General features: G+C 43.0%; 1 protein-coding gene across 1 annotated transcript; it reads left to right on the top strand.

Annotated features, from left to right (window-relative positions):
• The first annotated feature begins 300 nt into the window (after positions 1-300).
• Positions 301-15,854, top strand: LOC133886771 (cycloeucalenol cycloisomerase-like). The gene is made up of 8 exons (XM_062326595.1): positions 301-425; positions 511-692; positions 912-995; positions 1,962-2,003; positions 2,827-2,937; positions 3,901-4,092; positions 14,481-14,578; positions 15,281-15,854. Exons 1-8 carry the CDS (start codon positions 419-421, stop codon positions 15,465-15,467), a joined length of 903 nt encoding a protein of 300 aa, XP_062182579.1. The 5' UTR covers positions 301-418; the 3' UTR covers positions 15,468-15,854.
• The last annotated feature ends 461 nt before the right edge of the window (positions 15,855-16,315 follow it).

The following is a 16,315-nucleotide window of genomic DNA, read 5'->3' as shown; positions in this document are numbered from 1 at the left end:
GGGTCCAGACGTGTGGCGAGGGCGAGCGGGGTTTGATGGTTCGCGACGCCGGCATCTGGCCGCGGAGTAAGAAGTCTGTGTCGCGTAGCTGTCGGAAACCATTCGCTGGAAGGGGTAGCTGTCGGAAACCATGGCGTCCTCGCGATGTAGCCACCCCCAGAGAGGACCATGCCGTATTACTAGAGACATGAGAGCCGTCCGATAGGCGGCACACGAATCCGGCCGCACATCTGGCATCCGGTCTGGACCCATCCTGTACCCACACGACAGCGACAGAGGGGCCCAGGCCACAGTTTATCTATTCACCCCAATCGTCACAGCAGACGAACCCACCCACTGCCACCCAAATCGCTCCTGCTGTCTATCTTCCTCCTCCTGTAGCATCCGTAGTAGAGGCGGCCGGCGAATCAGCCCGCCAATGGCATGTGAGCCCCACGCCCGCGCATGGCAAATGGTATCCCCGCGCGTGGCTTCCCCGGCTGACAGGAGTCTCCTCTCCTCCTCTTGCAGCTGCGCGGAGGCCGGCGGCGCCGGCGAAGCCCAGGAATGGCGGCGGCGGCGGGGCGGGGAGGAAAAGCGCGTGGCTAGCGGCGGACGGGAGCAAGCGGTGGGGGGAGGCGTTCTTCCTGCTCTACACGCCCTTCTGGCTCACGCTCTGCCTCGGCGTCGTCGTCCCCTTCAAGCTCTACGAGGTACTTCGTCGTCCTCGGCTTACTTGATCCATCTGATCGTGAAGGAACTCTTCTTGGTTAGCGGTACCTTCGATATGTTGTGGAGCGTTTGTTCTTGGAAGAGAGATTGGATCTTGGAGCCTCGGACGCCCCTATGTGGTCACGAGATTGCGATGCGGCGTTCTTGGATTGGGTGAATAAATTATTTATGACGTTCTTGGATTCTTCTGTGATGTGCAGAGGTTCATGGAGCTGGAGTACCTAATTCTTGGATTGGTGTCCACCGTGCCCGCATTCGTGATCCCTCTGTTCCTAGTAGGGAAGGTAATTGGCGCCCTCCTGTTCTTCACATCATCTCGCGACAATTTCTAAGCCCCATTTGTAGTTGAAAGGGGCAATATTTAGACTTTGAATAGTAACAAAACATTTCACTAAAATCAGTCATGTACCATTAAGTGAGATGGAAAAGTGCAAAATCGAGAAATATTAGGTTCAAGTATGCAACAACATAGGTATAACATTGAGAATCTAGAGTGACGTTCGTCTTGGTGTGTTCAATGAGCTAGGAAATTATATTTCAACTAAGCCCTTGTTACTTGACATAGCACCAGTATCCCCCTCAGCGAATGCAGATTAAGCCATCGTGATGATGATCTGTTGCTGGCTGATCATGAGATTTAATAGCACGCCAGGCCGGAACATTGATCGAAAGGGCAGGCCCAGCCACCCCTCTCCCTCCTAACCGTAGCTGTTTGTTTTTCCCTGTCCTGAAACGTGCTTGTCTGTGAGCCACAAGCCCTATGCGATGCCTAAGTTGCTGCTACTGGTGAAGCTCAAAACGTTTAACCTTTTTGGCTTGCTGTGCCTGGACAAACACTAGGTATGCTTCTTTTTCACCTTTGACAGCACCTGGTTAGAGTTATTGTTTTTTTATCAGCGTCTCAAAATTGGTTCATCGCTGTGTAACTGTGAGGACATATTGAGGTTGATTTGTACAATTCATACCAAATGTCATGTTTGGTATGTCGTCTCTGCTTTAGTTTACCTCCAAACAGTGGCCCTTGTTCCGATGTTCCATTACTTTACTTCCAGCTGACTGCTGGCTATCATTTTGGAGATAAAAATGAGCTGGTGTTTGTCTTTTTTCTGGTGTACTTAAATATACCAGCATTCATTTTTGTCTTAAAAATGCAGTCTTGTTCTTATGATTATTTGATGCGAAGCTTTCTTCTTGACATACAAAGAATTCATATGTTCAGAAACTAATTTATCAGTGCTTCCATTTTTCAGGAAGATAGTGTTAGAAGTTTGAAAGATCGATACTGGGTCAAGGTAATTATTTTTTCTATGAATCGTTTTGTGTGGCTTTGATACGGTGCGGCCGTATCAAAGACTTCAAGGGTGAGACTAGGGTAGCGCGGGCTAATGGATGGGAACGGAGGGGGTAGCGCAGAGGTAACCAAGGGCTGCCACTCTCGTCGCCGGGCGGTGGCTCTTCCGCAGCCACGATAGGAGACTCTGGCGCAACCAACTTGAGGAGTTTATTTCTTGCTTAGTCCAACCTAATGACAATCTACCACCTTTATAGATCAGGCCTCACATGTGATAAGGAAAGAGTTAACAAATCTTTAACCGAAAGGAAACTAACTAATTTATTTCCTAACAAACGACATCTCCTCCTGCTCCTTTCCTTCTTGGTTGATCCTAGCCACTTTGACGCGCCAAGGACTCCTTCCTATAGCGCCTGTAGGTACGTCCAACAAAAGCGTCGACAACGGGCTTTATGTGAAAAATAGATGTTTTTTAAATAGTTCAACATTATAACACTATAATGTTACTGTACATCTGATCCTGAAATATATTTTACAACAAGTTGTAGTGAATTGAGTTTTAACTTTGACCTAGTGAAGCAAAAATGTGGTGGCAAAGAATCAATATCTGGTAATATTACCAATTTAACTCTGGTGAAGTGACACTTTTAAAACTGTTTAGAAGTTGAATTCAGTGTGCAGTTACTCTAATGATTCTGTAGCCATCTACTAATACAAGGAACTACTTCTCAATTGTTGACAAACTTCATTTGGGTAGTGAGATTTGTTGGTTCAATTTATTTCAAAATCATTTGCTAAATCTAAGACACATCTTTCCATTGCAGGCAAATATTTGGATTATAACTTTTAGTTATGTTGGTAACTACTTCTGGACACATTACTTCTTCACAGTTCTTGGCGCATCGTATACTTTTCCATCATGGAGGATGAATAATGTAAGATTTGATGAACATATAGTTGACCACATGCAATTAATGAAAATGTTCTCCCTCAGTTGCAGGGGTATCTCTGTTGTACACATGCAGTTGCAAGTACTGCAACTGGTTATCATGTGTTTGAACATGCATGTAATTGTAGAACTAGAGGTTTTCGTGTTTGCAATCTACCTGTCAGCAGTTAAACTGAAATTTCTCTATCCTAAATAAATTCAGGTCACCTGAATGTGTCGACATTTGATGTAATGTCAATCATAGATGACTAGGCACTACCAGTAACTTGTCGGTGCTATTCTCAAGGTTTACATGGATAAAGTTGAATAGAGAAGTTACTATTATTATTATTGTTTTGTACTGGTAGTGGAAAAGAGGGAAAATCCGTGACCTATCACCTCTCAATTTGGAGCAACTGGACAGTTAGTTGTTTAATTTGATAAATTAGAGTTTTCTTATAATAAGGTTTAGTACGCATCTGTTTCTTTCCTTCCATTGAATGGGAAAAAAAATTGGCATTAACCTACCACTTGAAACTACTCTGGTATCATGATTTGAATCCTTCCTTGCAAGGGAAGAACTGGGGTTCACCTATATTAGTACTTTTTTCTGCATCTCTTTTTTGGTATTCGATTAAGGTAATACAAATGTTCATGCTTTCTTCTGTCCCACTACATATACACCCTTTCATCAATCTTCTTTTATCAATATTAGTGATAACAGAAACTGGATAGCTGAGCTGACATGTATGTTCTGCCATTTTATGGAAATTTATTTCATTCTGCAAACAATGGACTATAATCAGCTTTGTATTTCAGTGAATTATTTCTTAATACAAGTTAAATCTGAGCACTTTGCTATTTCCTTCTCACAAACTAGTCCAAGAACCCTTGTTCCCATTTTGCTGAGTTGGTTGTAATGGAATTTATTATTTGTGAAGTTTTTTTTTTACTTTCTTTCATGTTTCAGGTACCCCACACGACTTTTCTTTTGACTCATGCCTGTTTCCTATTCTATCATATGACATCAAATATGACGCTTCGTAGATTACGTCGCTCTACAGCTCACTTACCACAGTCTATCCGGTGGTTATTTGAAGCCGCATGGGTTTTAGCACTGTCATACTTCATAGCGTACCTGGAGACCCTAGCCATTGCAAATGTAAGTTGGAGCATATATTTCTAACTCAGTTTCCACCTTCTAGTTCTAATATAATTAATTTTCCTTTCATATGGTACGATTAATAAATTCACGTCTTATTAGACAAAATAGTTTGATGCACACCAATTTGTAGTAGTGCTGCTGCATATCCTTTGTTTAGTTCATCAGGCATATATAAATATGTGCAAATGATTACATGCTGGACCTGGTAGACAGTTCAGGAAATTTAGACATATCTTGACAATGGCAGATAAAGATTGTACATAATCCATGGTTTTTCAATACACATTATCTCATCACGTCATGAGCATGTACCATCAGTTGCAAATTCATATAATGTGCTAGTTCCAATTCTTTTTTGAGAATGCAATGTGCTAGTTTCATTTAACCATTGTTGTCGTACTCCAAGAAACATCTGACTATTTTAATCAAATCATGGTATAAAAAAAATCTTAGAAGTCACTCGTAGTTTGATTTGCACCCCCCACAAGTACGTTTGTGGCATATTCACCAGCACAAGTATACCCCCGTTGCAAATTCCCACCCTTGAGTGCCACGTCTACTTTGTTGGTGAGTTAAAGGCCGAGGCATGAGAGGGGGGTGGGGGGAACTATGGACCAGTTGTTCATGTCTAAGTCGAACCCATATGATTCTATACCCAGTCGGTTAGGTCTCCGTATTTGGTTGGGTCTACGAGTCAAACAACTTAATTTGATGACCTAACTAACCTGGTAGAGGCATCCAGGTTCGACTTATACACGATGGGCCAGTCCATAGTCTCGCTTGGGATGCAGTTGCCTTTAGCTCAGCAAAAAAAAAAAATCACATGCGGCACTCAAGGGTGGAAATCTGTAACGGGGGTATACTTGTGAGGGTGAATATGCCACAAATGTACTTGTGGAGGTGAAAATCAAACTACGAGTTACTTCTGCGAGTGTTTTTGCAATTTTGCCATAAACAATGTACTTGGTTTACTATCATCAGATCATGTTAACCATAATCATCGAGTTTATTTTATTAAAATGGAATTAAATTTATTGAGCACACCATCTAATAATTCTTTTTGGTATGACATGCTTCCTTTTAGTCTAGCGAAGAAAAGATAGCTTGAAGATATATGTGATAACCTGCATAATGTATGCAAATATTCAGTCAAAGATGAAAAGAGTCAGGTTTCTTTCAAATTAACTATGCATACAAATTTAGAATAAATATTCAAGGCAAATTTTGCTCCTGACACTCTTTGGGTGTGACTTTTGCTGTAGGACACACACTTTTTTTTTATGTATGGGCACTCTAAAAATATGGCTATTTGCCAGAACACACCGTATCGATTAAAATATAATATTTTGCTAATTAGGAGAGAGGAACAATCCAAAATACCCATTGAGCCCACTTGGCCCACGCGTCAGCCCTCTTTTTCTTCCTTTCTTTCTTCTTCCTTTTCCTCTGCTTGATATGCATGAGGCGAATCGAGCTCGTCCCCATCCCACATGCTGTCCCATCTCAAGCTCGGTGGAAACAAGGAAGAGCTTGCGATTTGAATCGAACCTCAGAATCGCGGGGAACTCCGACGAGGGCGAAGGGAGGAGGCGGGCGGCATGGATCTCCAACAAGCACACCCGACCTCTATCCTCCGTGGACGAGGCTCGTCTCCGTCAACACTGCCCTGTCCTCTTCTCAGTCCAATGGCTCATGAAGCTGCAGCTGGAGATGAAGCATGCAATTTGGCGGCGTGAGGCCACAATGAGTTCGAGGCCAAGAGTGCACGGTCACTGGCATGCATCGTGAGGCCGAGCAATGGGCAGTCAACCATGCGCCCCTCACGAAATTCTTGGAGAAGGTTGGCTACTTCTGTTATTGGCTCTTTATCAAGTTATCCTCCCTTGCGGCCTTGCCACGTTCGCACAGTTGTACCACGCTTGTGAGCTTGACTCTGCACGTCGGTGTCTCGCCTCTCTTATTTCCTTCATTATTTTCGCTTCTAGTTCACATCAATCTCTCCTCATCCAAACAACTATAATGGAAATCAGTACCCATGTACAAGGGAACCAAACAATTCTAGTATTCAAGCGTGCAAAGGGAGGAGAGCGTTGGCTACGCAGATCACTTGCGAGCGTGGAAAGGGCTGAGAAGCAGACGGGCGACATGAAGCTTCGGCGAGGGCGGCGGGAGTAGGGGTGAGCATGCAGAGCGTAGCGTAGTGGGGAGCAGAGGCTTTAAGGCTAGATCCATAAGTGGCCTCACTGTTATGAATAGCACTTGTATTCATCATGTGGGATATGCAAGTGGCTCAACATTAAGCTCCATAGGCGTCTCAACAGCTGCGCTGATTGTTGAGAGAAGCACAATCAAGAAGATCCTATATATACTTTTCTGGGGACAGGATGAAGCCCTCAGACGTGGAAGAAATCTCAATCCTAAGGAAGTAATAAAGATGACCCAAATCAGACATAACAAACTACTCACTGAGACGTGCCTTCACAAAGGCAATACTAAGAATCATCTCTAGTTATGATCATGTCATCAACAAAAAGAAGAGTCCGATCACGAGGTGAAGTGTGGACAAAGAACACAGGATCATGAGCATTGGCAGAGAAGCTAGCAACAATGACCATTGAAGCAAATTGTTGAAACCAAGCACGTAGGGCTTGCTTGAGCTTATAAAGAGAGCGGCGAAGGCGACAAACTATGCCCTCAAGGAGACGACAAAAGTCTCGTCATATTCATGACCATGCTTCTGCTAAAAACCACACACCGCAGGACGAGCCTTGTAACGCAAAAAAGAATCATCAAAGTGAGTCTTAACCTTATAGACCCATTTACAGGTGATGGGACGAACACATAGGGAAAGAAGGACAAGATCCCACGTGCTGGTGTGTTCAAGGGCAGCGAGGTCCTTTGCCATCGCCTACGCAACACCGATATGGATACGTGTATCAGTATCGGGTGGATACAGATACGCGGATACGCTATTTTCCTAAAAATCTCGATACGTGGATACGTTTGACTAAAAAAAAGTTTAATATAGTGCATATAATAATAGTTGGAACAAATTACCTTGTTCTTGTGTCATTTCTTCTCTCTTTTCGTACAACCATTCTGATGATCCAAGTAGCCAACGTCCAACAGTTAAGGCTAAAAAATAATGTACAAGAGAGTTACAATTACAAACCATAAGTGCATAGTTGTATAGAAGTGAGGGAAAATAGATTTAATTACAGCACCTTCGAGGATGAGGAGCCTTCCACTTCACCCGGCCTTTCTTCTCTTATATAATCAGTCAATCAGATAGCATAGCACATAGCTACTGCATAGTGTAGTTCACAACATATCACAATATATTGAGATTGACATACCACATAGCAGTTCACAAATCACAACAATAAACCATAGAGTTTAAGTTCTACTTAAAGTTCTATTACATCGCAATAACATAACAGTTTCAAATTTAGGAAACGATAATTCATGAAGGAGATAACAGGCTGGCACGCTGCAACTCCAAGTTCATCCTCCACGAATCCAACTAGGCTTCTTCATCCTCATTGGCTTCAACTTCATTCTCCTGAATATCAACCTGTACGTCTCCAAAAGACACGGCTTGCAACTCAGGCTCATTGAGAGAAAGGTTAGCCACTTCAAGAATGCCTAAACCACTAAGAGAGTCAAAAGAATCTTCTCCCACATCCCACATCCTTGATTTTCCTTTCTTGTATGCATCTATTCTTCTAGAGAGATGTCTCAGATTTGGGTGCACATGGACCAAATCTTCAGCACGCTCTGGAGTTAAGGCATTTCTTTTAACACTATGGATGAAGATATAAGTACTCCAATTCCTCTCACAGCAAGAAGATGAGACTGGTTGGCTAATCAATCTAATAGCCAAACTCTGTAATAGAGGAATATATTGTCCATGATTTGACCACCAAGTCATTAGATCACAAAGCCATCTATCACGAATTGAATCATGATCATTGAATTCCTCGGAACAAGTTGAGAATCTTGCGTATGCTTCTTTCACTTTTGTTAATTCTTCTTGGATTGGAAAGAACTTCTTGAAGCAATCCATCCTCATTTTTGATACCTCAATATCCTTGTGTGGGGGTACACGGCCAACACCTACATCGAGCCAATTTTTGCTATAATATCTACAATGTTAGCATCAAGCAAAAGGTTAAAAGTTGTATAGCTTGAAGCCTTGAAAAAATATATGAACATAAGCAAGAGTACAAGACAGCAAGAAAAGTGTAATGATAGGTAGATAACCTTGGATTAAGTGAATGAGCCAAACAATGGAGTGGATTATTGCCTTTTGTCCATCTATCAATCAATATCTTATGAATAACTGAGAACAAATTAGATTCCTCATTTTGTTCATTCCCTTCCCATAGATATATCTCTTTCTTCACTTTCTCAATCATTGAAATCCACATCTCATAAATCAGATGAAGACATGGTGTGTCGGTGTCTGCAACACGTATCATATCATAGAGAGGTTGAGTAAATTTGAGAATGAACTCCACATTGCCCCACCACACATCACTAAGTATCTTCTCTTTGACATGAGCAGCAATTTGAGCATCATCTTTGTAGTGATCCCATTGCTCACTAATTACCATGCTTTGAAGAGGCCTCTTTATCTCCATAAACCGTTGTAATATACACACAACTGAGGCAAATCTTGTTTCAGCAATAGCAAGTAACTTCAAATGGCTAAACTCATTAAATATTGGAAGTCGCATGCCATGGTTTATGATGAAATTCTTGATCATTTGAGCTTCAGTTTTAACATTTGTTATAAATTCAAGTGTGCTCCAAGCAAAAGCCTCTTCATCATTTTTCGGTTGTTTAGGCTCACAAATATTCTTCAAAGCAAGATTGAGTGTGTGTACAACACATGGTGTCCAAAATATGGTATTATATTCAGCTTGCACAAGCAGGCTCGCACCTTTGCAATTTGCAGCATTGTCGGTGATGACTTGTACCATATTATGTCGACCAACTTCTTCAATAACAGACCTCAGCTTGGCAGCAATGTATTCTTTTGTCTTCACATCTCCTTCACAATTATCAGCCTTCAAGAACATAGCTACTTTCCCAGAAATTGCAACATAGTTAATGAGTGGCCGCCTCTGCGGATCTGACCAGCCATCAGCACAAATTGTCACTCCCTTCTCACTCCATGTGCTCTTTGTACTCTCCAATAATGTGTCAATGTGAGCCCTTTCTTGCTTGAGAAGGGTAGTCCTTAACTTGTTGTACCCCGACATTTTATAACCCTTCAAGTCATTGCTGCAAGCATAGGTAAATACTTCTTGAATGTATGGATTTCTTGCAAAATTGAAACAGATCCCTACAACAAAAATAGAATTAGCACAAGCAATGGTCTTGAAAAATTGCAGCTGTAGTTGAACAATGAATATGTGTTGCATTGCAATTGCATACCTCTTGAATAAAATGCTCTTGCAATTAAAGCATCCATGTGCTTTCGCTGGTCCATTTTCCAAGCTTTCTCTAGTGCAGAAGGAGGTCCACTCCGCTTTTTCTTATTGCTATTGGATGAAGAAGTAGGCAAGGACACAGTTCTTTGTTTTGACCTTTCTAATTGTTCTTTAGTAGCTGCAACTTCTCTCCTCATTTGGCTAAGCTCATCTATTGTCACCTTCGGACACATACTGCTTCCCTTGTTGGACTTTTTCAGCAAGTGAGCTTCCACTCTAGTGTAGCTACAAATTTTTTCAATTGAACAATAATTGCATCTCCATCTAGCATTGCCTCCACCTGCAGCTGGTTTCTCTAAAATTGTGACATGATCCCACAGTGGAGCCTTGAGGTCAGTGATGGATCGAGCATTTGAGGTTGCACCACCACCACTACTAGAAGTTGCCATTTGAATTTAAAGAGAACAATTGAGTATAATGTGCTAATCTATACTATACTGGTCTGAATTTAAAGAGAACAATTGAGTATAATGTGCTAATCTATACTATACTGGTCTGAATTTAAAGATATTTGAGTAGCATACCTCTTGCTACCTATACTGGTCTAAACAGTCAAAAGGGGAAGATAAGTGCTAACCAAAATATAAGTGCTAACCAGTGAATCGGGTGCTCAGTGCTCACTGCTTGGCTGCTCGGTGCGCTACTCGGCTGCTCCGTGTCGTCGACCGTGTTGTCGCTGCAGGAGCAGATCCTCGCCGGTCGCTGCAGATCTTCGTCGACCGTGTCGTCGCTGCAGGAGCAGGAGGTCGCCGCCTCGCCGGTCCTTGCCGGCTCGGCGCTCGCAGCCTCGCAGTTGCCGTTCGGCGTCCGCTGCAGATCCTCGCCGTTCTGGCGTTCTCTGCCGGCAGGTAGTCGCTGGTCGCGGCCGAGCGGCGGCGCGCCGGCACATTGCTTCTGGTGGAGTGTGCTGGATGCGGTCGTCGGCGCGGTGCTTCTGATGGACGAGAGATAGAGTTCGAGAGGCGGCTGTGGATTAGCCTATTAGGTCATGGAATCAAATGCCATCTTGGGCCGGGTCGTATCACTCGCGTATCGACTACGTATCGCCCATGTATCCAAAATTGATTTATTTATTTAATTTTTGATACTCCAAGGATGCGTATCGGGGCCGTATCCGCTCCGTATCCGTATCGGATACGGTGTCGGATACGGATACGCCTGTTCCACCACGTATCTGTGTTTTCCAGGCCATCGCGTGCTACCATTCTTGATGAACAATGGCATCACAATAAGTCAGTTCGGTAACAACAATGCTAGCAAATCAACTGACGATCACAAAGGGAGTATCAAGAAGGCTTAGGAGTAGAATCCTCAAAAGAAGATGGCTCACCAGGAGAGGATGGCGCATTGTGTAGACATGTCATAGGTGGCACATAATCAGGAATAGTGCCAACGGAAATGAAAAGGATATGCGTCTTAGAATAGGGTGCCACAGGAGAGGGTGCTACAGAAGAAGGCACCACAAGAGGGGGTGCCATGGAAGAAGGCACCGACTGTGGGAATGGCATTACAACAATAGGAGTGGCAGGGTAAGTCAGGAAAGAAAGTGGCTCAACTAGTGATGCCGAAGAAGCATCGAAAGGCCGATGATAGAAAGGGCAAAACCCATCGAAAGTAACATCCCAAGAAAATCAAATATGGCGGCCAACAGGATCCCAACAACAATATCCCTTATATTCAGCACTATACCCACGAAAAGCACACTCAACAGACTAAGTAGTTAGCTTGGTGTGCTCACGGGGTGCAAGAAGCACGGAGCACACCCAACCAAAAATGCGAAGGCTAGAATAGTCAGGAGTCTTGCCACATGGACGCTCAAGTGGAATCCCACCCTGAAGAACAGATGAAAGCTCAATATTTGTTAGATAAGTGGTAGTGGAAACAACCTTAGCCCAAAAGTGAGGTGGAACAACAAAAGCAAGCATAGGAGCACAAATAGTCTCAAGATGATGAAGATGCTTACGCTCTGCTATGCCATTCTGGGCATCAGCACTAGGACAAGAAAACTGGGCGAGAGTCCCCTTCTTAGAATGAAAATGGCGAAGAACTCCAGAAAGATACACCCCCGCAAAGTCAGCACAAAAGATCCGAATAGTAGTGTCAAATTGAGTGCGAATCATGGCGGCAAAGGTCTTATGGAAGAATAAAGCCTCACTACGATGTTTTATAAAATAAACTCATGTGTAGCAAGATAAATCGTCTATAAAGATTATATAACATCGATGACCCCCTTGCGAAACGGGAGGAGCCAAACCCCATACATCAAAGTGAACAAGATCAAACGAATGCATTGACACTGACTCACTAGAATAATAAGGTAGTTGTATTTGCTTGCCTAACCTACAACCCTGATACTGACCAAGGATACGTCACCAGAGACAAACCCTAAAAGACCACGACAAACTAAAGTAGATAGATGATAACTACAAAGATGTCCCAAACGATGATGCCACTGAGCAAACGATGAGGTGGACGATGCAGCGTAGGCGGAGCCGATAAAATTGGCAGGAGCAGCGAAAGGAAGACGAAGCCAGTGAAGCTCCTAGAGACGTTGTGAATCACGATGGCAAGGGTCAATACCAACCAGGAGACCTATGCGGCGATCCTGAACACAATAAAAGTCAGAATCAAGTATAACATGACAACCATAATCAGTTAGCTGGCTAGCAGATATAAGCTGCATGGTTAGTTTAGGAACATAAGAAAGAATATGAACATGAAAAGAAGGAAGAAAAAATAGTGTCTCGTCCTGCAACAGGGAGAGGGGATCCATATGCAATTTGAATAGTGATAGGAATAAATGGAGAATTAATGGAAGAAAGACCGGTACAATCAAGAGTCATATGAAAAGAAGCAACAGAGTTAGAATCTACAGAAAAGTACCAAAGTTGAATGAAAAGAAGGTGGTCCCTCAGAAGGCAGAGGAGCTACACCAGTAGAACTTGGCAGTGCAGAAGTTGGAGTAGCTGAACTAGCCGATCTTGTGGGTGTAGAGGCAGCAAGTTGCAAAGCAGCATGAGAATCTCCTGTGTGTCAGAACTAGCAGAACTCCTTTGAGAGCCTCCAGTATCTAAACTACCAGTACCCTGTGAAGGGCGTCCACCTCTACGAGAAAGAGCCTTCTTCATATAACAATAAGCCTCCACATGTCTTATCCTTGTCATAGTAGGTGTAGTTAAGACCGTCACCCCGTCCACTCCTAGAAGAAGGTGACATTGAAGAAGGCACTGTAGGTGGAGGGGCGGTGGGTCTAGAAGCTGATGAACGAGCAGCCAAGACTGAAGGCTACTGCAGGAGACCCACATTGCAAAGACAAACAACAACAAGAGCATCTACCAAGGTGACACATGGGTGGCGACATAGCATCAAGGAACAATGACCAACCAGTAGGCTCATCACGATCATGGAGAAAAGCCCACATCAACTGTACAATATCAAAACCAACAATATTTGCATAAACACGCTCATGCATGCCAGCATGAGCATCCTCATCCAACCATGTCTTGTATGCAATAAATTGAGCCTCAAAAAATGCCACCTTTTCCTCATAATCAGCACACAACATCGTCTTCTTAGCCTCAGTAGCTTCCTCCGGAATCACAGGAGGAACAACAGGACGGATCGGACAAGTCAGCTTGGTTGTAAGAAAAATCCAAAAGTCACAGACCGCGCATGTGCAGGCCAATGTGAGGAAACCACACGAGACAATTGGAGCCATCAAAAATCACCTGGCAACAAGGAACAAAAACAGTGCCAGACAAAGGAACAAAAGAGGGCGACACTTTTCTTTTTCATTTTTTGGTACAATCGAAAAACACAGCCAAATTGTTCAGCTAGATCGAACCGAACATATTAGAAGCGGCCGTGCCCTAGCATTGTCACTGGACAGGAAGGCCCTAGTGGTCCGACGACAGAGAGGAAGTCCAGCGGCACAGCTCCGACGAGTGATGGTGATGGGAGCAGAGCTGCGGCGGTGGTGGCGAGTCCCAACAACGGGCGAAGCCAATCGGGGCTAAAGGAAGCTGGCGGCATACAATCTGGTGGATGACGACGGATCTCGGCAACAAGTGACCAAAAAGACAACGAATTCAAGCAGTAAGGATACGCTAGGATCCAAGCATCCGAACTACCGATACCCTATGACAACGTTCTTCCAACACCAGCCTGATCCCGATTTGTATGACTCAGGCTTGATGAAGAAGAGAACCTGACGTCTTAGAGTAGAGGCCAACTACGTGCTCAAGAGGAATAGCAGAATGACTGGATGGCGGCGGTGGTAGTGGCACGTCAGGAGGAAGACACGATAATGGGTGAAGAGTAGCGCTGGGACTTAGCGCAAAGAGCAGCAGCACTAACAACAATGGTGTTGCATGCGCAATTGTAACACATACAGGAAACCCTAAATGAAACCCTAGGTTTGAATCTGATACTATTTTGTGAATAACACTTGTATTCATCATAAAGGCTCTAGGCCTAGAAATACAGGAAGGCTATATATACATCTATCACCCACATCCTTAGGGGCAAAATAGATATTTTGCAACGTTTCTCTCCTCAACAGCTAGAAAAGAATATTTTAATCGACGCGGTGTGTTCGTGCAAATAACCATATTTTTTAAATGTTCAGTAGTAGGGCCGTGCACATTCGAACCAAACCGAACCGGTCAACTCGGTTTGACCGGTTTTCGCTTAGGTAGACAACAATTCTGCTTTTACAATGTTCGGTTTTTTGGTATTAACCGGCTGAAAACCGATTTAACCGAGGAACTGATTTGCTCTATTGGTCGTGGTCTGTTGGAGGAACCGATTTAAAAAATGTCCGTCTTTCTTATTTTTTGCGAATTACATCTCATGTTTATGGCTGATGTTTTCTGTGGACTTTTGCAGTTCCCATATTATGAATTTGTCGATCGGGATATGATGTACAAAGTAGGATCATTATTTTACGCAATCTACTTCATGATCAGCTTCCCAATGTTTTCAAGGTAAAATTGAATCTGAGTTCCTGTACGTCAATTGGTTCGATATTCTCTTTAATATAGTTCCTGTACTCGAATACATGTACTATCCTTTCCTAAGCAAAATTTACTGCTACACTACTATTTGCTTTAGAAAAATGATATCTGCTTCTACCATATCTGTTTGTGCTTTATCCACCAAGTTGTTGCCTTTGATAACTATGTCAGACTCTCTTTATCAGTCTTAAGTTTGCCAAAACATCTATCTATACCAACTGGATGTAATGAACAAGTATAGCTCTCAACCCCAAAAAATAAGTATAGCTCTCAACCCCAAAAATTAAAATGAATTTGCATAGCATTTCGGCTAGGTATGCAGGAGATTCACCTTCTCGAGTTCTGTGAATATTGTCGTTCCATTTTTTGTCTATGTGAACAACTCCTGCTTTTGTGATAAGCATGGTTTCTTATTTTTCTGTTAGTCTGAGATTAACTAACCAAATCATAGCATGTCAAACTTATGGTTTCCCATTCATTACCTGGCGGCACAAGGGGCGCTGTGATTATCAATACAAATAACACTTCTCATGAAGGCCAATAGCACCTCCCATTATTTACGTTGGTTGACAAGTATAGACCGTGGCCATGATTTGATTAAACGCTGTAGCATAGAAATACAAATAATCAACCTTTCTGCAACTTTGTGTGACTCTGTTTTCTGTCATTCAGGATTGATGAAAACGAGAAGTGGAACCTGTCCAGGGTAGCTGTCGATGCTTTGGGTGCAGCGATGCTTGTTACCATAATACTCGACCTATGGCGCATATTTTTAGGGCCAATAGTGCCCATCCCTGAGTCAAGACGGTGCGGTCAGCCGGGGCTCGCATGGTTCGAGGTGCAGAACGAAAGCATCTAAATCGGCGCTGCAACAATTTCGTTGTTTCCACGTGTATCGCAGACCATCCTCAAGCATTCTTCAAGACTGTTAATTCCGATCTGCTACTGGATAAATGATATGAACGACAGAGCGGTGTGGATAATGAGGATGGGCGGTGTTGTCAGCTTGTAATATTTGCTTCATGGTTGATGCCCATGCTTGATCTTGGAACCCTTTTTCGGATGCATGAGCAACAGGTACATCAAAAAGCTAGTAATAATGTTATTTGCCAAAAAAAATATAGTAATGAAATTTCCCAGAAAGTAATTTACATGATTCTGTGCGATTAAGCTTGCCTGACCGTGCTCTGCAGAAGTGTTGTAAAAAAGAACGAAACGATTTATTTATTTATTTTGTTTTTTGCCACTCCTTTCGGGTGCCTTTGATGAAATACTACCCATAGCTTTTTATTTCAGCATTTGCCATCCACGTGGTAGGACTAGTACTATTCGTGCATTCCAGCATTCCAGGTTATTTATATGTCTACATGACCGCAATGCCCACTTCATGTGGCTTGCATCGATACTACGGCTCAGTGCATCGCCGTCAGCTGAAACCATCTTCAAATAGGCTCAATGGGAGTAAAGTGAACAGTTTTGATAGTTGAGGAGAGAGGGGTATCCGCTATTTTTAGTTACGGGTTCAAAACCAGACTCTAAATAACTGGGTAAAATGGATTTATTTGGTGCGAAATATGTGCTTTTTTTCCCTTCTTACCGTTGTCTCATACTATTTTAGGTATGAGTTTATAGTGAGATATACATAGCGTATGAAATTGTCCAACAATGAATCCTACAGCTTGCAACATATATAGGATATCTATTTGG

Source organism: Phragmites australis, chromosome 12, assembly GCF_958298935.1.
Source record: "Phragmites australis chromosome 12, lpPhrAust1.1, whole genome shotgun sequence".
NCBI lineage: Eukaryota > Viridiplantae > Streptophyta > Magnoliopsida > Poales > Poaceae > Phragmites > Phragmites australis.
Note: the sequence above shows the minus strand (reverse complement) of the source record. Positions and strands in the feature narration are given on the sequence as shown.